Raw genomic sequence first — 24,933 nt, forward strand, 5'->3', positions numbered from 1 at the left:
GGGGGCAAGACTGGGGTCAATCAGGAGTCCTCCACCCCAACCCTGGAGCTGGGGCACCCGGAAGCAAGTCTGATGTCAGATTTGGTGCCAAACATCCCAACCCCAGGAGCTTGCCAGCAGCTCCCCAGGACACCTGGCCCAAAAGATTGGTTTCAAGTCTCTTCCCAGGCTCCTCAAAACCCCTGGACTTCCTCCAGGGAACGAGCCCCACTCCTGAGCAGGAGGGGGTAACAACTGTAACACGCGGGGGTGACTGACACGAGGTGGCAAGTGTGACACTCTGTAGGAGAGCGGGTGGGGTCTGGCAGGGTCAGCTTCCAGAAGCAAAGGCTTTCCCTGGCACCCCCAGTGAGCACGGGAGGCCGTGAGGGAAGGGGTCCCAGGGCCACCAGGCTCCCTGGAAAGCCGTCCCTGCGGAGTGGCAGGGCTATGTCCCGGGATGTCCAAGCTGACCGGCGGCCTTTGCCCTGGCAGAACCTGCCAGGAACCCGCGGGGCGACACAGCCTGGCTGTGGTGAGCCCAGGCCCCTGCCTCGGATCTCAGATGCCTCCCTCCGCCACGCTTCAGGCTCACATGAGCCCCTAGGGTCGGGCTCCCCCCTGCTCAGCCACAAGGCAGCCGTGGCCTCGGGCAAGTCTGATCGGTGCCTGAACCTCCACCTCCTCCTCCTGGTGGGGGCCCGCAGCAGAGCCCGCTGTGGGGAGGGGAGTGTGAACCACAGGGCACAGGTGGGCCCAGGGTGGAGGCTGCTGGCATCCAGGGGAGCCGGGACAGTGCCCTCTTCAGAAGCATTGGCCTCCCAGTCGGTTGATCCCCCTCAGAGCTCCCGGGCATGCCGGCTGAACCCTCCTTGTCCTGGGACTCTTACCATGTGGATTCTCCCCTTGGTAGGTTTAGTCACTCAGTCATGTCTGACTCTTGGAGACCCCATGAACTGTAGGCCAACCAGGCTCCTCCATCCATGGAATTCTCCGGGCAGGAATACTGGGGTGGGTTGCCATTTCCTCCTCCAGGGCATCTTTGTGATCCAGGGATTGAACCTGGGTCGCCTGCACTGCAGACAGTTCTTTACCAGCTGAGCCACCAGGGAAGCTCACTATTTGTCACTAAAATGCCAGCACCCCTCGTCAGCTCCGAGAACCTCCGTGTGCCTGAGTCACCGGATCTCGGAACGGTGCTGTGAGCTGGGCCAGAGGAGTTGGGTTGGGTGGCGGAGGAGCAGGGTCCCCCTGGGGTGTGTGTGTGGCCCGTGGGAAAGCAGGCACCCACGGCCACCTTGGTGACTTCCTGAGGCCTGGCTCAGGGGTCTCACCCCGCGGCATCCCCGTGGGCCTAATTTGGCGCCGTCAGCGGGCAGGACCACATGCCCGTCCGCGAGGACACTTTGTGGAGGGGACCAATGCTAAGGACGGTCTAGGGAGCCTTGGGCCGCAACTTCGGTCTACACAGGCCAGCAGTGCAGACACCCCAGCCCGGGGGTCCCCTCGCAGGCCAGCCCGAGGCAGGACAACTGGGCATATTCACTTCCCCTGGCCCCCACCAGGTCCCCAACGCAGGCACTTGATAAATACTGGATTTCATTACAGCAACTCAGGGGGCTGCTATGTCCTGAAGCTGCAAATTTGATGAATAAACAGTCGTTGGGGACTGATTTTCTGAATGGGGCTTCCCAGGTGGCTCAGTGGTAAAGCAGTGTTGTGTCAGTTGCTCAGCCGTGTCTGACTCTTTGCGACCCCATGAACTATACCCCGTCAGGCTCCTCTGCCCATGGAATTCTCCAGGCCAGAGTACTGGAGTGGGTAGCCGTTCCCTTCTACAGGGGAGCTCTCCAACCCACGGATCGAACCCAGGTCTCCCGCATTGCGGGCGGATTCTTTACCAGCCGAGCCACCAGGGAAGTGGTAAAGAAGCCACTGCCAGTGCAGGAGACACAGGGGATGTGGGTTCGACCCCTGGGTCAGGAAGATCCCCAGGAGGAGAAAACGGCTACCCACTCCAGTATTCTGGCCTGGAGAATCGCATAGACAGAGGAGCCTTGCAGGTTACAGTCCATGGGGTTGCAGTCGGACACGACCGAGTGCTTGAGCACAGTGACTGATTTTCTGAATGAAGAGTCTCCACTCCTCAGGACTTCAGCCCGGCCACAAGAGAGATCCACTGAGACCAACTGGGACCCTGGGGACCGTGATGGGAAACAAGGGCCCAGGCTCAGCCCCGGGAGGTGCGCTCTTGAGGCCGGAAGGCCTCCCCTCTCCCACCCCGATGCCCAGGCTGCTGGGCAGGAGTGGGGCCGGTTCTTCCCCGGGGTCTCATGCGATTCCTGGGGGTACAAGCTGTCTGGGGAACAGGGGTTGCCCATGTCAAAACAGCCACGCTGGGGAGTGTGCACGAGGCGGTCCTGGCACCCTGGGTGTCTGACCCCCCCTGTGGGGCACCGAGCAGCAGGAGGCGGAGGCCTGAGTCGGTCACCACGAGACTTTTTATTGGAGACAGGACCACACATGACGCCAAGTGTACACGGGCCCCATGAGCACCCGTCCCGGGCTGGGCTTTGTCCCTCGTGTGGACGGTCAGGCAGCCTGTGGGTATGGCAGCGTGGCCAGGTCAGAGCCCAGTGTACACTCCTTACCCCTCATCCCCACCAAGGTCCAACGTCAGCCCCCCCGGGCCTGCCAAGTCCTGCGAGCTGTGTGGGCGCTCGGGGTTTGGAGGCAGCCCTCTCCCTTCTCACAGATGAAGAAACAGGCCCTGGGGAGGTGCCGGCCAGCCCATCGGACCAAAGCCTTGTGTCCTTGTCTGCATGCCCCTTAACAGTCTCTCCCGTGAGCGTGTCAGTCCTCAAACTCCATGTCAGGGCCCTGTCCCGGGTCCCCCGAAGTCGGCACACACAGCGTCCCCACCTCCCTCCCCTTCTGCTGAAGTGTAACACGACCAGCGGGTCCTGTCGATGGACCTCACGAATCCTCTGAACCCTGGGTGACGGGGCTCCCAGCTTCTGGGCCAGAGGTCTGCGTGGATGAGGGTGCGTGGCCATGGGGGACCCGGAGGCGGTGGGTGCTGGGGTGTGTGGCTGTCACTTCTGCTCCAAGACCAACGTGACAAAACCTATTCACATGCAGCTGCAGGGGGCCATGCCATCTGAGAATGGCCCCCGGCTCCGTGCTCAACTCCTGCTGACCGCGTCGAGGCCTTCAGGCTGGAAACCCAGGGCCCATCCACGCTACGAACTCGGGGAGCTGGGGTGGCCGGCTGGGTGGCGTCTCAGAGATGGATCCAGAGTTTGAGCGGCAAGGATTGAGGCTGATCCCATAAAACCTACCTGTGCCTATGGAAAGGAACTTTCAGAAGCGGGGAGGGTAAATGCCCTGCCTGAGGGTCCCAGTAGAGAGAGCGCCCCTGACCACGCCGCTTGGTTCTCGCCTTATCGGGGAAGGAAGGAAAAAGCAGGAGGGGGTTGATCAGGCAATGCGGTATGGCTGGGTCACAGGCAGCCCACCGTCAAGCCATCGACTCTGTCATCGTGATGGTGGGTCGGCGTTCGGGCGCAGTGACCGTGGGTCCCAGGTGGCCTTTACACGTATCTGTCACCTCTCCGTCTCGGTCGTGCTGTCGCTCCCCCTCCGGCTCCCCCAGCACGCCCTTCCTTCTGTGGTGACTCGCATCTCTGGTGACAGCCACGTGCACTGGAATCACACTGTGGGCTCCTCCAAGCCGGGGTCCAGGCCTGCCTCGTGCACCTCAGCCTCCTGGCCCTGGGAAGGGGTGCCCTTTAGGAAGTGGGGTGCACTGGCCTTGGCTGTCCTCACTGTGATGGGCCGTGTGCCCATTCAGCCAGCTTTCAGTGTGGCCGTGTCCCTAGAGATGCTAGACCTGGGTTGTGGAGGGGGACCAGGGATATCCAGCAGGAAGGAACCAGTGTCTCCAGGTTTGTCCGACATCCCTAAAAGCCACCCTTGCCCGGCCCCCAACCAGGCCGAAGCTGTGGCTCGTCTGTTCCTGGGCCAAGCCCTGGTATGAGCACCCCTGAGCCTTCTGACGCACACGCACATCTGTGAACCCATTAACATCACGCTCACCAGGAGCGTGTTTGATGACAGATCAGAAAGCGCTTGGCACTTTCTAAACAGTGGCTGGCACTGCGAGGCTGGCAGCAGAAGCTGGCTCTGGTCTGGAGCTGGAGGGGGAAGGGGGGGTCCCCAGGATGAGGACGCAGGGCTCCACATGGCCTCTGCTCCTTGGCTGGGGGGAGTCCCAGAGGCCGGGGGCTGGGGCGGCTGGCTCTCTTGGTTTCTAGAGGAAGGGGAAAGGGCCAGCAGGGGGGCCCGTGTGGTCGTCTTACACACATCTCCAGCACACCGCCCCCACCCTGCCTGCACTTGGCACTCGTGTTACCACCCTGGTGACTCTGGGCTGTCATCGCCAATTCCTTGGCTGTCTCTGATTCTGGCTGAGGGCCAGGAGAGCAGGGACTGGGTCTTGTCTGGAAAACCTTGCCAAATGCCCAACAACCGGGTGAAGCTGGAGGGGACTGGCCAGGTCCCCTGGCATGTCAGAGGCCCTCGGGGCCTTTCCTGCTGTCCGTGGCCAACTCCAGTTTATTATTATTAAAGCACAGACCTTGGTGGGAGGGGAACAGAGGGCTGGATCCCACACTCCCCACTTGACTGCCTTCAGGTGTCCTGGTTAGGAATCACTTCCAGCCCCTGCCTGAGGAGGGGGTCGCTGGGATGCCCACCCTCTGGGCTGCTCTCCAGGCTGATCTCCTGGCCCTCTCAGGTCCCTACAGACAGAAACTCGGCAAAACAGCCCTGGGCTTGGTTCTGACACCAGGACCCCAAGGCTGGTTGAGCAGGACGTCATGGGCTGACGTCCCCACTCTGCCCCTCCTGGCCGCTGGCCTGGGGAACCTGCGGTTCTTGTTATGCAGGAGCGGTAACAGTGCACTGAGCGTTGAGAGGATTCCATGAGAAAGGTCTCTGAATGCCTGGGAGGTGCTTCAGTCTCCCCAACTTGCCCAGTGACACCCTCCCTTTCCCCTGACCCAAGGTGGCAACACCCACAGTCAGCAGCAGGGGGCGGCCTCCCCATTGAGACAGCCATGTCCGGGCTGACCAGGTACCAGCCACCAAACCCCTCTGGGTCCAGCATTCTCCGTCCAGCCTGCTCCTCGGAAGACCTAGGATTCCAGAGTCCCTGTTTGGAAATTGATGGTGCGGGTGGCACAGCCCCGCCAATGCCCCGAAAATCAAGAGGTCTTCACTGGCCCAGCACAGGTCCTGTGCCTCCCACAGGCAGGAGGATGGGGTGGGGCCAGACTTCAGCTGCCCCTGGAAGGCAGGAGGATGGGCAGAGCAGCCAAGGGGACTGGGGGCCTCCCAGGCCTGAAAAGACATTGGGAATCAGGGTGGGTGGGTGGGGAGGGCTCCAGGGAATGGATCTCAGTCACCCCGGGGTGTGAGTTCCTGAAGGCAGCTGCACCCCAGCCTGGCCTCAGGACATAGAGGGATGTGGCCACCTAGCCCGTGGGCACAGGCAGCCCTGAGTACCACGACTCCCCAGTCCTTGGGCGAGAAGGGGACCTCCAGGCACCAGGGAAACTGAGGCGGGGTCTAGAGGGTCAGGGGAGGCTGGCGTCGGACCTGCCTAGAAAGAGCTGACCCTTCCCTCTGTCTGCTAGAAGGGCTCCAGGGGTGCCATCTGCCCCTCTTCCGCCGCCCATGACTCCAGATGTTTGGGCTGGCAAAGTGGAAGGGCTGCCAGGAGCACATGGCCGACTCCTGGCCAAAGCCGAGGCAGACACGTGGCCCATGGAGCTAAAGTCCGGGCAGGCAGAATTTGGGGTGGTCAAATTTGCCCCGCCCCATCAGCAGGGGCATATTGGGGGTAGGGACTGTGAAGGTGCTGTGTGGCCTCACTCGTTGAGGGAGTGCTTCTGGTCGGGGTTGGCCTGGCCCACCCCATGGTGAGAGCAGGTCAGTCATGCAGGGGCAGGTGGGCATCTGGGCAGGAGCAGAGTTGGGGTGGGCGCGGTGATGGCGGCGGGCAGGGCTAGGGGCGTGGTGACGGCGGGGACGGGGGCGAGGGGTGGGGCGTGGTGACAGCGGGGGCGGGGAGAAGGGCGGGGCGTGGTGACTCGGGGCGGGGGGGGGGGGGGGCGTGGGGGGGGGGGGGGGGGGGGGCGGGCCATCAGGGGGGGGGCGGGGCCGGAGCGCGCCACTCTAGCGGTCCTCACGGATCGGCCGGATCTTCATCTCGGAGAACTTGAGTGAGTACTGCCAGCCAGTCCAGGAGGACCACTCGACGCCGTCGGCATAAGAGGCGTGTGCGCCGCGCAGGTACTGCCCGTTGAGGTTGGACGTGTGGCAGTTGCGGTACCACCAGGCGCCGCGGTAGAAGGCGGCGCAGTTGTTCTCCGAGTGGTCACTGTCACGGTCCTTGGTGGTGAACTTCATGCCGCTGTGCTTCAGGAGGGAGTCCCCTGCGCAGGTGCACACAGGTGTGTGTTCAATAGGGCACAGGTGTGTGCACGTGCTTCCCGTGCACGACGCACACACGTGAGCGTGCGCTCACCTGCCCCTTCCCACACCTTTGGTGTCCACAGGCAGCCCCAGCGCCGCCCTGATGGTCCGAGCGGCTGTCCCCGCAGCCTCTCCCTCCTTCTAGCTTTGCCACACACCCTTTTCTGGGTTTTCTTGCCTCGGCCCTGGGAGGAGAAACCCAGCCCAGAGTGCGTGGAGAGGCTCAGCAGAGCTCAAACTCCAGATGTCCTGATTCCTGGCTCTGGGCTCTTTGCTCATCTGCAAAATGGGAGGTTCTGTGGGAGAGGCCCTGCGAGCTTTATGTGGCTGGGGTGAGGACTAGCTGGGGATTTGGTGTTGGTGATGAGAAGACTTGATGCTGGCCCCTGGCCTGGAAAGACTTTCTTTTGTCCTTCCAGCTGGGGAAGGGGCTGGGCTGCCCCGGCCCTTCCCCACCCCCAACCGCGGCCTGGACCCCTACCTGCCGTGCCAGAGTAGTCGGCCACTGTGAGCGGGTATCCGTCTTCCTCAGGGTCCACAGAGAAGAGCCCCACGCCAAAGCTCCCATAGTGGGCATAGGCTGTGCCATTATCAAAGTCCTCCAGGTCCACGTGTAGCTCATAGGCTGCCTGAGTGGTCAGAGCGTGGATCCTCTTGAGCCCTGAAATACAGGAGAGAATGATGAAAGAAGTTGGCGGCTGAGGAAGTGACCTCCCTGGAAAGAACCAAGGGGAGATGAGAGCTAAGCTGATGCGGTTGGTGACAGAAAGGAGCAACTACCACCAAGGGTGTACTTTCAGCCCTGGGCTACTTCCTTCTTCCTGCAGAGCTGTGTTTGGCAGGAAACAGGACCGATGGTTTCTCATGGTTTGTGTTTTTTGTGTTTGCTTTAAATCAGGCTGTGCTTCCCAAATGTTTTAAGCTAAAGGCTGGTAGAAAGGCTACAGGAGTCAAGAGGAGTCTGGAAAACCTTCTGGGTTAGGGGTGATGGAGCCTCTATCTTCTCTGACACTCTGGGCTCCGGCCAGATGGGATCTGGCCCTCACAGGCACTCCCTGGCCTGACAGCCTTTGTACATGCTGTTCCCTCTGCCTGAGACACTTTTCCCAACTCTCCTCACCTGCTTTGATGTTGTTCTTTAGTTGCTCAGTTGTGTCCAACTCTTCGCAACCCCATGGACTGTAGCCCACTAGGCTCCTCTGTCCATGGAGTTTCCCAGGCAAGAATACTGGGGTGGGTTGCCATTTCCTTCTGCAGGGGATCTTCCCGACCCAAGGACAGAACCCACATCTCCTGCGCTGGCAGGTGGATTCTTTACCGCTGAGCCACCAAGGAAGCCCCCTCACCTGGTTACTTTCTGTTCATTTTCAGATCTCACTTCCTCAGGAAGACTGCCTGACTTCCTGTCGAGGTGGAGGACCTCTGCCAACCCAGGTGCCCCCTGTTGTTGTTTATCATTCTGGTTCCAGCTGCCTATTTCCATGTCGGGCTCCCCCTTCCACCAGTGTGGAAGCTCCATGCGATCAACACGACTGTCCCGCTCACTGTGGAACCCCAGCATCTGAGGTGGGCCAGCTCACAATAGGTGCTCAATAAATGCTGGCCTAGTGGACGAGAGGCAGAAGACCATGCCTGGCTCTGGCCACCCCTTAGCACACCCTGTCCTACTTCCTTCCCTGCCCCGTCCCTCCCCTCCTGCGCTCTCCTGTGCCCACCCTAGGGTCTCATGCCAGGCCCTCCCCTTCCCCTTCCACCCTCCCCCCCTGCTACTCACACTCAAGGTGCTTCCCTGCCAGTTTGATTATCTCTTGATTAAGAGGGCTTTTAATTAAACGCCTTACAAGTTATTGGCACCAAGTAACATTTCATCAGCCTGTCCCTCCTGCCTTCCTTTCCTGCATGGGTCAGCATGTGCATGCCCCCAGGGCGGGAGGGCTGTGTTGGCTCCTCCCCAACCAGCCCAGGGAAGACTCTGGTCCAGGTCCAGGGCAGAGAAAAAGGAACCATGACGAGAGCAAAAGCCGTCCAGCAGCCAGAACCTCCATGCATCCACTGGAATCTGTCACTGAGGACCTGGCTGCCGGAGCCCAGGGACCTCGTCTCCCTGAGCTAGAGCCTCATAGCAAGCTGCTGGCCCTCTCTGGGCCCCAGGCTGCACACCCGTGGAGTGAGGGCCAGAGGGCTTCCCAAGCTGCAAAGGGCAGACCATAGGCACCACTGACAGAAGCCCCCACCCCCCAGACAGCACTTACAAATGCCAGGTGCTGCTATGAGAGCTTCACGTGGATTAATGAAGCCGGGGGGATTCGAGTGAGTCCGATTTAATTAAAGGGTCCCTGTACAGCTCTTAGAACAGTGCCTGGCCCACTGCACACAGGATCCAGGTGTTTGCCTCTGCTGTCGTGATCCAGTGAGATGGCTGCTAGTATTATCCATGTTTCATAGAATAGGCGCCAAGAGGTGAGGTCACTGGCCCAGGTCCTACAGCTGCTAAGTGGCAGAGCTCAACCCAGGCAGGCTTGCCCAGACTCTGTGCGCTCATTTAGTTCTTGCCCAGGACAGATGATCTGATCCAGGAATAAGGCAAGAGGGAGCCCAGCCCCGTGGGGATGCTGGAAGATTCCTTTCCCCACCTGCGAGTGAGCCCCATGGACCCCCATTAGGACAGCACTCTGCCGGGATAAGCAGAGTTCCACTCCTTAATGAGCCAGCCCAGTGCCTACGGGGAGCCCCGGGGCAGGTGTCCTGAGGGAGGGGCCAAGGTCTCCCTCCTCTCTACCCTTCTTCCCCTCAAGGCCCCCTTCCCCCCTGCCTCCACCTCCCTCATCTTTACTCTCTGGGTTTCTCCAGTCCTTGTTGATCCGCCAGGATGCTCGCAACCCCCACTTCCCTGGGCCCCTTGGGTGATTGGAGTTCCATCCCCACCATCCATCAGAGTTCAGATCACAGAACGTGAAGAGGAAGATGCAGAAACATACTCAGACCCCCATTGTCATCCCAGTGAACTCCCAGGTGGATTAAAGAGCAGAACCTACCACCAAAAACTGAAAAAGCATTTTAAAAATAGACATTTTTATGACACTGGGAGAGAAAAACAGGGCCTAAAACTCAGAAGATATGAAGGAAAAGACTATAATCAACTACATTCAAAAAAAAGAGTTAAAACTCCTAGGAAATAAGCAATAATGTTACCCAAAAAAGAGAGGCTGAAAGACAAATGACTGGGAGTACCTATGTATCAGGGGTATCTGACAAAGAATCAATAACCTTAATATATAAAGAGCTCTCATAACTCAATAGGAAAAGACACAACACTGGATGAGAAGGTGGCAGGGGAATGTGGAGAAGCAGAGGCAGGGCCCAGCACAGGCCAGTTGAGTTCTGGGCTCCCGCCAACATGCTCATCGGGGCTCCCTGCTGCCAGGAGCCGGCCAAGGCTCCACTCAGATGCTTTTCCTGCACTCAGTGGCTGCTGACAGATTTCGGTTAAGATGCCAGGAGCGGTGGGGGCACCAGTGCTGCCCTGGTGGTGGGGGTGATGGGTGCTGACCCTCAAGGGGAGCATGAGGGTCGTCCTGGTTTTCCAGCACCTTCATCGGCCACAGCTGCCTGAGCCGGGACAGAAACCAGGTCCCAGGGCGCCCCCAGCAGGACGGGCACACATCCTCGCGGGACCCACCCGAGGACCCACCCACGGCAAACGCACCGCCCTGGGCTTCCTGCTCCTAGAGCACGTTCCACTGGATGCTCAGGTCCCCTTTCTATGCAGAACCTGGGAGCTGACCTGGGCATGAGGAGGTCATGGAGACCTGGCTGGCATCCATATGAGGAGGGGGGCTCGTGCCTGACAGCATGCATTGCACAGGGAGAGGGTGGGCCAGGCGTTGGGCGGGGGTCTCACCTAGCCAGTGCTCCCCCGTGAGCTTGCCGAAGCCATCGCGGTATGCCTCCCAGCCTCGGAAGAAGTTCACGGAGCCATCCTCCCGTCGCTGAAACACCTGAGGGGATTGAGAATGCAGAGCTGGCCCCAGCCTTCCCAGGACCTCACATGCGTCCCTCGGCGCCCCCACTGCCCCTCACCCGCCCCCTCAGGGAGCACAGGGGCTGGGCCTCAGGTCTCTCAACAGCTCTCGCTGGGACCTGGACCCGGGAGGCTCATGGTATCCTGAGGCAGAGAGACTGACTGAACGCCCCCAGGCCCTGAAACGCCCCCTCAAGGAGGAACTGGGGTGGACTGGGGTGCAGTGGAGAAAGCCAGACTTCCAGACCCACTCTGCTGCCTCGCTGTGTGACCCTGGACTGGTCCCATCCCTGCGGGGACCTCAGTTTCCCCACCGGTCAAATAATAAGGGGGTGAACAAGGGTCCCTGTACCTTTTCCTGGGTCAAAACAAAACTGAACAAAAGCTCATTGTAGAGTTTTTAAAGACCAATAACACACACACACAGGGTGTCCCTGGTGGCTCAGATGACAAAGCGTCTGCTTGCAATGCAGGAGGCCTGGGTTCGATCCCTGGGTTGGGAAGATTCCTTGGAGGAGGGCACAGCAGCCCACTCCAGTATTCTTACCCGGAGAATCCCATGGACAGAGGAGCCTGATGAGCTACAGTCTATGGGGTTGCAGAGTCGGACACGACTGAGTGACTGACACTTCCCTTAACACACACACACAGACACACACGGGGGCTTGGCTGGGTCTCTCAATACTCCCCTGCTACATTCACGTACATCCGCCCCAATCCTATTAAAAAGCCCCTGGTAGATCGGCAGGGGGCCCTGGGAAAGCAGAGCTCTGGCCACCGCAGAGCCCTGGCCACCTCTCAGGGGAGCACCAGAAGTCCGCAGCCAGCCGCCGGGCCGCTTCTGTTCTTCATTTTAATAACATTCTTGATTTGGGAGTCCGGAATCCCATCGGTTAAATTGCTTTGAAATAAGTAGCACGCTGGTCCAGGCCAGAGCTGCCTTGAGTATTTACAGGATCCGCTGACAATCCTGTTCCCCCGCTCGCCGCCCCCCGTCCCCCCTCCGCCCCCAAGCCTTTCTGTCTAACAAGCCTTTTTCTTGCTCATTTGCAGAGGCAGCACTCGCCCCCACCGCCTCCATCTGCGCTCGCGTCTGAGGTGTTAGAGGTTTGGCCGCCGCACAGAGCCGCCCGATCCATTACTAAGCAGCCGGACTTCAGCCGCCTGGAACCGCCCTGTGCGGCGTCTGCCCGCAACTGCGGGTCTGTCCGCGGGGCACGGTCCATCACCGCGGCCGCTCCGGCAGCTCTGACGTCAGGTGGCGGGAGGGGAGGGAGGCGACACCTTTTTCCTTTGCTTCGCTACCTTCAACCCGGCCTGGCCCTGACACGTGAAAGTCCTCAGAAGGGACGCGAGCAGAAGGAAATTCGATCAGGCTCGGAGATCAGAGAGCCGGTGGAAAGCGGGTATTGATGGCTGCGGATTGGGACCCTGAGCACGCGCCCTTTGAAAAGCCTAATCCTGGCAGAAGCTCAGACACTCCCCCGAGAAGGCCTCGGACAGCAGAACCTGTTTCTGCAGGAAGAGCAGGGCTGGGGGGGTGGAGGGGCGTGGAGGCGGGGAGGGCTGCAGGGGCCGAGGAGAGGGACGGGGGCGGGGAGGACAGCGGTTCCCAATCTGGGCTCTAGAGCTCGGGTTCTGCCACTTAGAGTGCCAGCCAGTGACGCTGCCTCGCTGAGCCTGTTTCCTCATCTGTAAAATGAATATCTCAGCATCAAACCCCGCTGACCACCGGCTGTAGATAGCTAAGATTGTTAAAAAAAAAAAAAACAAACAACAACAACAACAAAACTGCCTGCAATGCAGGAGACCTGGGTTCAGTCCCTGGATGGGGAAGATCCCCTGGAGAAGGGAATGGTAACCCACCCCAGTATTCTTGCCTGGAGAAGGCCATGGACAGACCAATGGGTTGCAAGGAGTGGCACAGGGCTGGGGGAGTAACACTTTCACTTTCACCCACAGACAGTCAGCTCAGGGCCTGGCACATGGGCGGTGGTCAGCCCATACCAGCCAAGAAGCCCCACAGCCCCAGGACACTGGCCACCAGGGCCTCCCCTCCTCCCTTCTCTCCCTGCCCCCGCCCCAGGCCATATTCCTCCCAGACTTGGGCATGTCTCCTCCAGAACTGTCCCAGGGGCCTGTCCCAAGTCTATTCCCCCAAATGTCCCACTGAGCACATCCATGTCAGGAACCAGCTGGGAAACCCAAGTCAGGGCCCTTGGGGCAGGGAAACATGGGGTGAGGCCTGGTTAAGGGGATTCCCACCCAGGCAGGAAGCAGGGCAGATCAGAGGAATAGCGGATGGCCAGAGGGGCTGGTTTCTGGGACGGGATCCAGGGTGACCCTGGAGCAAGGGCCCATCCTGGCCCCTGCGTGTCCCAATGTGTGGCCCAGGAACATCATTCCTGCCCCCGGGGCCACACTTGCCTCACCCACCGCTTAGCCCGCCTCCCAAACCTCAGCGAGGAACAAATCACAGAGGAGTTGGTATCATTATTGCCATCGCTGTTGTTTTTCCTGTTCCCGCTATTATGAAGTGGAAAGTGAGGGTGTCACGCTTGCAGGCACAGGCAGGACATGAACCCTAGCCACTGGGACAGACAGACCGGCTTGGGTTGAGAGCTGACCACAGCTGACACTCAGGCTAAGTTCTCCTTGTCCGGTGCACACACTTCCTTACCCCTATCCTGGGAGCCCAGTTCTGGGTCCCCTGACCCGCCCCGCTTTCCATTCCAGGAGACAGAAGCTCGGACACTGGCCAGAAGTCAGGCAGCTATGAGTGGACAGTCTGACTCACCCCTCACTCTGTAGCCTGAGGCCGTGCTGGACACCGGGAAGTCCGCGTCTCACCACACATCCACATGTTCACTTGCCACCCACCAGGGGCATCCCAAACCTGCCCCCTTGTCTCCTCGGCAGGCCTCTCAGGGCCAAGAGCTGATCTCTCAGCATGCCCCCAACTTCAGCCCCCGTTTCCTGCTCCCTTTCCAGGCTGGGTGCCAGTAGCAGGCAGGGCCCCGGCTGGGGCTCAGTCTGGGTGAATGATCAGAGGTGGTGAGCAGACATTCCAGACCACGGGGGCCTCCTGGCCTCTCTCCTCCACTTGGGAAGCACCTGCCGTCACTGAGAGCAGCAGATGTCTTGACAATCCGCCGCAGCTCAGAGGTCAGAGCATCGTTTGCCAACATGGGCGCTCTTCCGAGTGGTAACAAACCATGACCGACCCCTTCCAGGGCTGACACACAGCTGTGCCGCAGTTCCAAAGAAGTGGCTTTTAGACTCTTGGACCGTGACCCAGGGAAATGTAGTCGACATCCTGACACACATACTCACAGCTCTTTGTATCTGAAACAAAAGCTTCCCGAAACGATACTTGTCCTTCAGATGGATGGGTGTTAATATTTTCCACCCTGTTCTTCTGTTCTATTCCACTCCATTTCATTAAAAAAAAAAAATGTTGCTCACAACCCATTAAATTAATTTCTCCACCAGCCAGTGGATCACGACCCGCGGTTTGAAGTTGTCGGCCTTTGCCATGGGCTGTCTTGATCCCACAGCTCCAACTCTGGGTGACCGGGCGTGCCGGGCAATGGCTGGGATCTCAGACGCGAAAGCCCTGGTCTTGCCCTTGAGCTGGCCACAGCATGCCATATGCGTCCCAGGTCCTCCCAGGCTCCTCCCAGGCTCCCAGGAGTGTTTTTTCGGGGTGAACTGCAGTCGTGGCTTCAGGTTTTTGGAAAGCAGCTGGGCTTTGGGGACCCTGGAGGGCCAGATGTCACCCACCAGAAGGCCTTCAATTACAGAGCAAGGATCAGCCAGACAAGAAGATACAAAGAAGAAAGCAAGGGACTTCCCTGGTGGTCTAGTGGTTAAGACTCCACGCTTTCACAGCCAAAGGCCTGGGTTCAATCCCTGGTCGGGGAACTAAGATTCCCACAGGCTTCTCCGTGTAGCAGGGGTAAAAAAAAAGACCTCTTGGAACTTCCCTGGTGGTCCAGTGGCTAAGACTCGGCATGCCCAGTGCAGCGGGCCCAGATTCGATTCCTGGTCAGGGAACTAGATCCCCCATGCTACAACTAAAAGGTCCCATGTGCTTCGAGTAAGACCTGGCACAGCCAAATGAAAAAAAGGGGGGAGGCAAGTGAAGGATTGAGGCGTCCACCTCCCCCTCCTCCATCCCGGCCACGGAACAGGAGTCTCCATTTAGGCAAAAAAGGTGGAGGAAAGGTGGGGAAACAAACGATTAATTTTAGGGCTAAAATATCCACTGGCCCAGCTCTTGGGGCCTCTCCTTCGGGTTCCGGCTGCAAAGTGATTGATGGAGAAACGCTCCCGCGGCCTCTTGGGCAGATGCCATGAGTGGGAAGACAGACGGGCGCGTTTTTCTGGTGCTGATTCTCAGAAGCCAGCCGCCTGCCGCCCGGCATCTTCCAAGTGCTGCTCGAGGAGGCTCTGCCAAGGGAGCGCTGGGCCCACATGGTCCTGCAGATGGTGCCCGGAGGTTTCAAAGGAAGGAGCCGCTGCATTTGGGCGGCAGGAGGGGGTGGGGGGAGGAGCAGAGCGGCCGACTGTCCCGTTTGTCAGACAGGCTCCTGGGGGCCCGTCTCGCGCTCCGCAGGTTCAGTGTCCTCTGGGCCTCTTCCTCCGATGGGCCCCAGCTGATCTCGTTAGCCACGCTGCCCAGAGTGCGGAGACCTCCTGAGAGTCGGCGCGGGGGGGGGGGGCTGGCTCTGTGGTCACCCCGGTGCCTTCAAGGATGATCTCAGTCCTCCCCACCACAACCCCGGAGGGAGGGGTTCATGCTCCCATTTGACAGATGAGAAGACTAAGGTTTGGAGAGGTGGTGCGATCTCTGCGGAGTAGGAGTGCCTCAAGGCAGGGGCCCACTGAAACCTGACGTTGGGAGACTGACAGTACACAAAGCTGAGGGTGGCCCAGGGGTGCCCCATGGCTAAGGGGGTGGACGCTGCCCCCTAGGCCTGTGAGCCCCCCATCCCTCCCTCATCATAGCTGAGCTGAGTGGGTCCCAGGAAATGCACTGGGCTGGCACCCAGGAGATTCAAGTTCTAGCCAGGCTCCAGCCAAGGGCCGTGCGACCATCTGAGTCTTGGTTTCTCTCTTCCGCAAAATGATAGGGTTGCTGCTGCAGACCCCGTGTGGTGTGCCTGGACTGGTGGGGGGACTCAGACCCTCAGAGAGCTCACGGCCCCAGGAGAGATGGATGCACAACCCAGCAGCCTGAGGGCAGAGCAGCTCCCAATCTGAGGTGTTCTTCTGATCTTCGTGCCTCAGTTTTCTCATCTGTAAATCGGGAATTATAGGAGCTCCAACCCACCAGCATACAGGTGACATGGTTAAATGGGCTGGTTGATAACAGCATTCCATAAGGGTCACACTTGTTACATTTGTCCGGAGCTCAGAGGAGGATGAGCCACCTGCTGGGATGGTTGGGAGGGTTGGGTCCTAGAGGGCTTCCTGGAGGAGGAGATGTTTGGGTGAACTGCAGATTGAGCAGGGTCTTGGCAGGTGGTCAGAGGAGCTGAGGTGCAAGAGAGGCACAGGGTGGGTCCAAACACTATGAGGTGGCGGGGGGAGTCTCTGCCGCCATCGAAGGGTCCCCAGGAGGCAGCATCTGAGATTTTTCCTCGACTGATGAAGCTGCTGCGGAAACCATTTACAGGCAGAACTGTGTTGGTTGTGCTCCACCAGCCTTCCCAGGCCTCCTGAGCAGGCGGTTCCAGGAGGAGGGGTGGCAGGCTATGGCAGAGGCGGATTCTTGTCTCTAAAGAACAAAGAACTTAGACGTGGAACAAACACAGCCCTTCAAAGCCGGCCCCTGGGGACGCTCTGCCGGCTTTCCCAGGAGGCAGTTGCTCCTCCAGTCCTTTCTGGACACCTCTGGGCAGCAGCTCCCAGCGCCTGGGCTTGCTAGCAAAAGCACAATTGCTGGAATAAGGCTGAACTGGGTTCAAATATTGGCTGTGCCTCTCGTGGGTCGTGTGACCTCAGACAAGTCACAGGACCCTTTCTGAGCCTTAGTCCCCCTCTCTGTAAAAAAAAAAATAGGTCCCATCAGGGACTTCCCTGGGGGTCCAGTGGCTAAGACTGCGAGCTCCCCATGCAGGGGGACCGGGTTTTGATCCCCGGTTAGGGATCTAGATCCCTCACGGTGTGACTCAAGATCCTATAGGCCGCAACTAAGACCTGGGCAGACAGATAAATAAATATATTTTCAAAGGCCCCATCGGCAAACCCTTTGTCAGCCCTGCAGGGTCACAGTGAAGACGCCACGCAGGAAAAGGCAGGTGTGAGCCCGGTGGGGTGGGGGAGGGGCATGGTATGTCTAACCTCCCTCTCCTTCAGAACCAGCCGCCGAAGCCCAGAAGGAAGTGGGCCCACTCCTGTCTGTGACTGCAAATGGTACCCCTGGGCCTGGCGCCCCGCCACGTTTCCCAGGCTTGGCAGGCAGCGGCTGTCGGCTCCAAGCAAACAGCGCTCAGAGCTGCCATTTATCAGATGCTGAGGCGACGGGCTGAGCTCCACATGCACCCCCCTCCAACCCCGTCTACATTCAAAGTTTGAAAAATCCTAATCGCTCCCGGCGGATCACTCACGGACCAGAGGGGTGCCGTCAGCAGTGGATGTGGTCATTACTAGCGTGCGCTTGGAGGGCTCCCCCGGAACACTGGGGAGCCGGGTAACAGCCACTGATGTCACGGCAGGTCTCCTCCTGCCTCTGCAGCCCCTGGGACACGGGAGGAGACTGCACCCTGGCGGACCCCCAAGTCCTGCTAGGCGGCGACCCCAGTGTGTACCACAGCAACACCCCCCTCCCATCACCTGCATCCTGGCATCCTGGCTGAGGCTGGGAGCTTTTATCTCTCCTGAGCCTGATCCCCTGCTGGGCTGGGCTCTGTTCAGGGGTTCAGCTCCTTTGATGTCTTCCCAGTAAGAGAAGGATTTTCCTCAGCCTGGGGAGCGCAGGTAGGGAGGGAATGGACATGGTGGGCGGGGAGGTTTGCTCTCGCAGTGGAGCCAATTAGAGGCCTGTCTGAGCCGGCTGACCCTGCACGGCAGTCAAATGCCTGGCAGAGAACGCAGGCTTGGGCACTGGGCTGGTGGCGCCAGGGGAAAGCTGGCGGCACCGTGGATCTGAGCGCGGGGCACAGAGCGGAGTCAGTCCTATTGCAGGTCCCCGCGGTAGGAGACGCTGAACTGGACCTGACTTCTGTGACCTCGACTGGTGATTATGCAAAGATGAGGGCTTGGCAATCAGGCCAGCTGGCAGCTCTGCTGAAGCAACCCTGGCGGGGACAGGCTGTGTCCCCAGGGGCCGAAGAGCAGGACAGTGGGGGACCCAGTCTGCGGACGCTGGCTGGACCCTCCTTCCAACCACAAAACCCGAACCGGGCCCTGGGCCTGGTCATCCTGTTCCCCAGGCCCTGACAGGTGGCCACGTCAAACACAAGGGCCACCCCGCTGGCCAGATGAGGGAGGGGACACCCCCGAGGGATGTGACCTTCCCAGTCTCTCAGGGCCCCGGGGATGAGCTGGAAACGGCTGCTTCATCCCACGCATCACCCTTCCAAATGAGGAAACTTGGCTTCTGTTTTTAACACATCTTCCTCCTCTTTAAAAACACTGCTTGGGATTCCCCCAGCGGTACAGTGGTGACGACTCCGCCTTCCAATGCAGGGGGCGTGGGTTCGATCCCTAGTCGGGGAACTAAGATCCCACGTGCTGTGAGGTGCAGCCAAAAAGGTAAAAAATAACAAAAGACACTGTTTGACCGTAAGATCCTACAGGGTAGAGCCAGTTCTTCTGTTCTCAGGGAATTCCTAAGGCTCAGCAAGGACCCTTGGTGCCTCTCCCTCTTCCTCTGCCCCTGCCCCACAAGCGAGCAGCATGTGGGGGATTCTAACGCCCACCCCCCCACCATGAAGAGCACTACTTTATTCCCATTTAACAGGTGAGAAAAATGAGGTTCCAAGAGGGGAAGTTATGCCCCCAGAAGATGCCAACTGTTACCCATCCGGCAAGTATTTAGGAGCACAGATGGTGTGGAAGCACCGTGTGGATGCCTGAGCTACGGGGGCCACCAGGTGACCAGCTGCCGCCCTGCAGAGCTTTATAGCCTGGTGGGGACACAGACGGACAACACCTGACAGGTGCAGAAAGGGAGCACGAGGGGGGGCCCGGGAGGACTCTCAAATGACCCAGCGACCAAGCTGGGCCCCTTGCCCAGGGTCACAGGCGAGCAGGGGGCAGACTGTGCATCCTGCCTTCCTCCTCCTTCTGCGGGGTGGGTGTGGGTGGGGTGCACGGGGCAGGGTCAGCAGTGGCCTGGCTCATCAGCTTGACCCCGTGTGGCCTGGGTCACTGTGGTCAATGGTGAGTGTGGAGAGGGGCTGGGGCTCCATCAGGGCCAGTGGCCACATCAGCAGAGAGGCCACCTTGAGGCCTGTGTCCCCCTGTCCCCTGACCTCATTCCCACATGGCGACTCCCACGCCCTCTGCAAGGGTTCAAGGCCCCTGCAACCCCTACTCCTGAGCTGCTCGCACATTCTCCACCTTGGCCCCACGTCTCTGGGTCACTCTTTCCCAAGAGCCCACCGTGGCCCCAGGGAGAAAGCCCGACTCCTATAGCATCTGCAAAACCATGCTACCCAGGCCCTGCCTGCCTCCCCACCCGCGCCTGGCCCCCTGAGGGCTATGCCAGCAGAACGGAGCCACCAAGGTCCCAGAACAAGCCCTGCCCTGCTCCGCGCCCCTCACTGCACATGTTCCCTTTGCCTGGACATTGTTCTCACCTCATCCCCCTGTGCCCCAACCTCCCGGTCCAGGAGCCTCTCTGGCTGCCCCAGGCAGGGTAAGGGGGCTCTCCTCTGGGGTCTTCGTGGACCCCTAGCCCTGCAGCCCCCATACAGGTTGGCTGACTTGTCTAGCTCCCTGCCAGGCTGGCACCTTGCTGCGGAATCCTCTGGCCCGTGGTTGGCACCCCATGGTTGAGCCATAAACTGACAAGTGACACCGTGTGACAGTTGGTTCCACGAACCTGCAGGAGGCTGGGCTGCTTATCTGCCAGGCGAGTGCGTGCTGAGTCACTTCAGTCGTGCCTGACTCTTTGCGACACTATGGACAGTGGCCAGCCAGGCTCCTCTGTCCGTGGGATTCTCCAGGCAGGAATGCTGGAGTGGGTGCCATGCCCTCCTCCAGGGGATCTTCCTGACGCAGGGATTGATGAACCTGCATCTCTTATGTCTCCTGCATTGGCAGGCAGATTCTTTACCACTAGCACCACCTGGATGACCTTGAACAAACCTCTTGCCCTCTCTGAGGCTGCCCTGTGGGTCTCCAGGGGTTGGAGGAGGGCTGGAGCAGTGCCAGCAGGGCCACAGTATATAAACTGTAAAGTGCCCCTAGGCAAACAAGGATGCTGAGTGCCAACCTCTTGCAGTTCCGGCTCTCTGGGAAGCAGGTTCTGGTTGGCGTGTCTGGCCCCAGGCACCCTGTCCCCCGTGTTGGCACTCAAGGCCCGGCAGTTTGGACATGGAGCCTAAATGAGGATGGATGGTATCGGGGTCCAGCAAAGCAGCAGCCAGCTCCCTCCCACACAGCAATTGAGTTTCCGAGAGATTCCGTGTGGCAGGGAGGTGATCCTGACAGACGCCCAGAGGTATCCGGGAAAAGATTGCTTTTGACGGAAGCCCAAATGGATATTAACGTCTGTGGGCCTCGCTAGCCCTTCTCTGCTGAGAATGGCCTTTCTTCCAGGCTGGCTGATCCAGGTGTCTGAGCGGGAGGGCTGGGCAGGCCTGTGCACCTCATTGACTCCCCTCTCATCGCCCCCGAAGCCCAGGCCCAAGGAATTACCCGCCTCCCGGCCCCAACCCTGATTGACTTCCCGGGAGACTGGCTTCCACTCCACCCAAGTGGAAGATGCATGGTCCGGGCTGGCATCCTGGTCTTTCATTAAGCCTGTCCTAACCCTTAACTCTGATTTCTGGTCTCTGGCTGGTGTAACAGAGCTGTTCTGCCCGCCAAGGGGGTCCCAGAGGTGGAAGCCATAACTCAGATGCTCCAAGATAGGAAAACAAAAGTGCTTTTAGGCTCCGATGTGAGTCCAGTGCATTTAAACACTCCTCTCTCCGGAGCTTGTAGGGACGTTTAGAAGAATGTTTGTCTCGGGGTCCTCGGGGGGCTCTCAGCGGCTCTCACACCAGCTCCTGATGGCAGCTCTGCCCTCCGAGAGCATCTGCTTGGGCCCTGCCCACTCGCCTCGCTCAGGCCTCCCCGTCTCGCCTCCTGCTCCGTTTGGCTGACCCCGCTGCCCTCACCCTCACATGCCAGCACGCACCCCCCAGGTGTTTTAGTTTTGTAGCTACATTCGCCCTGCAAAGGCAGAGTTGAGGACTTGCGGCGCAGACCGAGGGAGACCTGTGTGTCGACCCTGCTGTAGAAGGGGCTTCTCCGCTGGCTGATCAGGAGACCTCCAGGTCTTCAAACCAGGGCCTCTGCCCCGCCACGCCACCTCCTCCTTCTCTTGGCCCCGAGGAGGTCTTGGGCCACATGCGGCTCTCACTCTTGCCTTTCCATTGCTCCCAATTCCCATCGGGTCAGGAACCAGGAGGTGCAAAGAGATGGCGACGGCTCCTCGTCAGGAGGCCCTGGGCGCGGGGGCTCTGCTCACAGCAACGTGCTGCCCCTTGTGTCTCTTGCACACGCACCATCTACTGAGTAACTGAAAACCTCCGCCCTGGAACTCACATTAGCAGCCGACAGTCCCAGGACCCAACCTCAGCAACCCCCCACCCCTCCAGAACCACTGCCCAGGGTAGGGGCAGGGGCTGCAGGCTCCTCTCAGACTTCGGGATCTGACACCTGCGCCTAAGTGGCCCCCACGTGTCAGCACGTGCCCCCCACTTGCCCTGTGGAGGCTTTGGTGAGATCACGGGCAGGTTTGTGATGGCTGGTGAGCCCCTGGGCAGGGCCAGGCAGAGCACCCTGGCTCATGTTCACAGCCTCCTGGGTCACCCCAGCATCTGCCCGGACCGCCTGCAGGGCCCAGAGGAGGCCCCCGCCGGGGCCTGGCGCAGGCGGGCGCACAGCCCGGGAGACTCACCGTCCAGCCGCCTCCATCTGTGTGCATGTCACAGTAGACCTGGAAGCCGGCGGGGTCGTGTGTGGGGAAGACGGAGTAAACGCCGTCCTCCTGCTGTCCGCTCAGGAGGACGTCCAGACAGTCACGTGGCCGAGAGCCTGGGACAGGGAAGGCCGTCAGGGCCCTGGGCCCCGCACTCACGTTCCTGCCCACTCTCCCGTGTCCCTGGGTCTCTGACTTGTCTGTCCAGCAGTGTCAGGTGGGCTCCAGAGCACGGGCCTCGGGGGCAGACTGGCTCTGCCTCTCCCTGGGCGGGGCTGGTGAGTGAGCACCCTCTCTGAGCCTCGCTTTCCTCATCTGGAAAGTGGGTGCAATGAGCTCCACCTCATCGGGCTGGGAGAAGGGTCAACAGGAGGGTATAGGTAGGGTGCTCAGTGCTGCCCGGCAGCAGAAAGTCCTTGGCACACAGAAGCAGTGTAGCCTTGCCAGTCGGTTAGCGGGGGGGACGTTGTGGGAATGAACCTGGGCACCCAGGTCATCCAAGGAAGGCAGCCCCCACCTCACTCACCATTGGCGCAGCCGCGGGGCCGCGATCCCCTGGCAGGGGCCCTCTGAAGGTCAGCCTTGACGTGGGGTCGGGCCAGCCCCCGGTCCCTCTGCAGGGCATCCAGGACATCGCTGACTGAGTTCACCAGCTGAGCCATGTGGCCTTGGCTCTCAGAGAGAAGCTGTAGGGCACAGAGGCGGGTAGAGCTCTTGGTGAGCAGATCACTGGGCGGGTGGAGCTCCGGGTGGGTGGGGCTCCAGGTGGGTGGGGCACTGGGTGGGTGGAGCTCCAGGTGGATGGGGGCACTGGGTGGGTGGAGTTCTGGTTGGATGGGGCACTGTGTGGGTGGGGCTCCAGGTGGGTGGAGCTCCGGGTGGAAGGAGCCCTGGGTGAGTGGAGCACTCAATGGGTGGATTGCTGGATGGGTGGAGCTCCAGGTGGGTGGATCACTGGATGGGTGGAGCTCCAGGTGGGTGGAGCTCCTGGTGAGTGGAGCACTCGGTGGGTGGGGCTCTGGGTAGGTGGAGCTCCACGTGGCTGAGGGCACTGGGTGGGTGGAGTTCTGGGTGGGTGGGGCACCGTGTGGGTGGAGCTCACCCGGTGAGTGGACCACCGGGCAACAGCTCTGGCGCACACACACTAGTCCTCACGGTGGAGGCACTCTCCTGGTGCGAGCCCCTGACTTACTCTGGCCGCCGCCCACAGTGGTCTCAGCCCCGGTGCGCAAAGGACGGAGGCTCAGGTGGGAGGAGACACCAAAGGCCCTGTCCTTCATCCATTTCTGTGCCTTCAGCCCAGCTGAACTGACTAAAGGGGACCCCACTGTTCAAATCCCAGCTCACTCACTTGCCAGTTACATGGCTGCAGGTGAGTGATTAACCCAACCTTGAGATGGGGCTAACCTAGCCTCTCTGGCCCGGGTGCCTTGGGGATCAGTCACAGCATGCAGCCCCCAGCAGGGACTCAGCACTCAGCACCTGGGTGCCTGCCCCAGTATGGGGATTCATGAGGCACCTTCCAGATTACAAAACATCTTCACTCAACATCTCTTCTCATCACCCAGCAAGGCTACAAAGCAGGGGTACTGGGTCTGCCCTCCACAGGTGGGGCCCTGGAGGCCTGCACTCCCCACGCATACTCATGAGAACCCAGCTTTGACTTTCCAGGGCTCTCTGATGTCCACCCCTTCACCTGACCCCATAGCATTGCCAGGTGGAAGGGCTTGAGGTGTCATCCCCTTGTTACAGATGGGGAAACTGAGGCCCAGAAGGGGAGGTCCCTGTGGAGGACACACTCAGGCCATGACCCACAGGCTGACTGGCAGGAAAGGGACCCAGGGCTGTGCCATCATGCGGGGAGCCTAAGGTGGGGGCAGGCCGGGCGATGATTTGGACCCAGGCTCTGGTGTTGATTTTGAGTTTTGGCTCAGGACCCTCCTCCAATCACTTTCAAATAACCCTGGAAGGGTAACTAAACCCTTTTCACATTACTCTCCTCCCCGCGAACCACCGCAGTGGGCCCTGTTTTCTGGGGAGGGGGGAAGGTTCACGACAGCATGTGTTCGTGCTTCTTTCTTGATTTGTATCATTCCCACTGTGATCGCGGTCCAGAGGTTTGGGGCTCAGTTAGTGCAGCTCTGTTCACCTGGGGTCTCTCGGTTGTGCCTGCTGCCTGAGGGGTCTGTGGTCTGTCACCTCCCCACCCCAGGGCTCCAGCGGGAGGGAGGCAGGGTCACAGGCAGACTGCAGTCAGCCAGCGAGCATGCAGCTTGCTGGGTCTTTACACACCAAATCTGTCACTGGCCAGATAATAGCTCGTTCGAGGAAGGGAAATAGAAATATACAGTGCCAGCGGTTCACAAAATATGATTCTCAGCTTGTCCGGGAGCAGGGGCCCAACAAAGCTTTTAGTTTCCTTGTCAGTTTCCCCTCTGCTGAGCAGGTGATTCAGTGGGGGCTCAGGCCCGGGGAAGAGGCACCCAGACGGGTGGAGAGAGCATTGAGGCGGGGTGGCAGCTTTCTCCCGGGGTTTTATTGCAGTGTCCTGGAGACAAGCCCCATTGAAGGAGCCCTGCGGTGGGATGCAGGCTGCCCCAGGGAGCAGGGGAAGGGGGAGGCCCTGCGGGGTGTGAGCAGGAAAGATCACCAAGCCCATCGGTTCAGTCGAATCTGTACTGCCCATCCTTCTGTGACGAGGCAGACACACTCGAGAAACTCAGGCACGGCCAGCTCTTGCTAACGGGCAAGGAAGACCTCAGTTTAAACCAACAAATGATTAAAGTTGAAAATGTACATAAAAACATGCCCTGAATTAATGGGGAAAGTCAGTCCCTGCTCGCTGAGCCGCACAGCTGCATTCAAGAGGACTTGGCGACTTTCAGAGGCAGTGAAATCGGAGCTGCTGTTTCCAGCACTTCTCAGTTGTTGGAGCTTAAACAAGTTGCTTTGCCATGCTGAGCCTCAGTCTGCCACTCCATAGAATGGGGGTAACGATTCCCTCCACTTCCTGGGCTTCCCTTGTGGCTCAGCTGGTAAAGAATCTCCTGCAATGCGGGAGATCTGGATTCGCCCCCTGGGTCGGGAAGATTCCCTGAAGAAGGGAAAGGCTACCCACTCCAGTATTTTGCCCTGGAGTATTCCATGGACTGTATAGTCCATGGGGTTGAAAGAGTCAGACTTTCACTTTCACTTCACCACCTCTGGGGGCTATTGTACTGCAAAGTGCTTATTACACACACTGTGGACC

At 59.7% G+C, this 24,933-nt stretch overlaps 1 protein-coding gene across 1 annotated transcript in view; it reads right to left on the minus strand.

Moving 5' to 3' along the window:
• Positions 1–6,205: 6,205 nt before the first annotated feature.
• FIBCD1 (fibrinogen C domain containing 1) overlaps positions 6,206–24,933 on the minus strand; it is a 30,804-nt gene continuing 12,076 nt past the window's right edge. Inside the window, exons 3-7 of the mRNA XM_040225404.1 lie at positions 22,210–22,369; positions 21,663–21,799; positions 10,421–10,517; positions 7,001–7,180; positions 6,206–6,479 (exon numbers count right to left, since the gene is read on the minus strand). Coding sequence (XP_040081338.1) covers positions 6,220–6,479; positions 7,001–7,180; positions 10,421–10,517; positions 21,663–21,799; positions 22,210–22,369 — 834 coding nt within the window. The 3' untranslated portion in view covers positions 6,206–6,219. The remainder of the gene's footprint in view (positions 6,480–7,000; positions 7,181–10,420; positions 10,518–21,662; positions 21,800–22,209; positions 22,370–24,933) is intronic.

The sequence above is a fragment of the Oryx dammah genome, unplaced genomic scaffold, assembly GCF_014754425.2.
Source record: "Oryx dammah isolate SB20612 unplaced genomic scaffold, SCBI_Odam_1.1 HiC_scaffold_25, whole genome shotgun sequence".
Taxonomy (NCBI): domain Eukaryota; kingdom Metazoa; phylum Chordata; class Mammalia; order Artiodactyla; family Bovidae; genus Oryx; species Oryx dammah.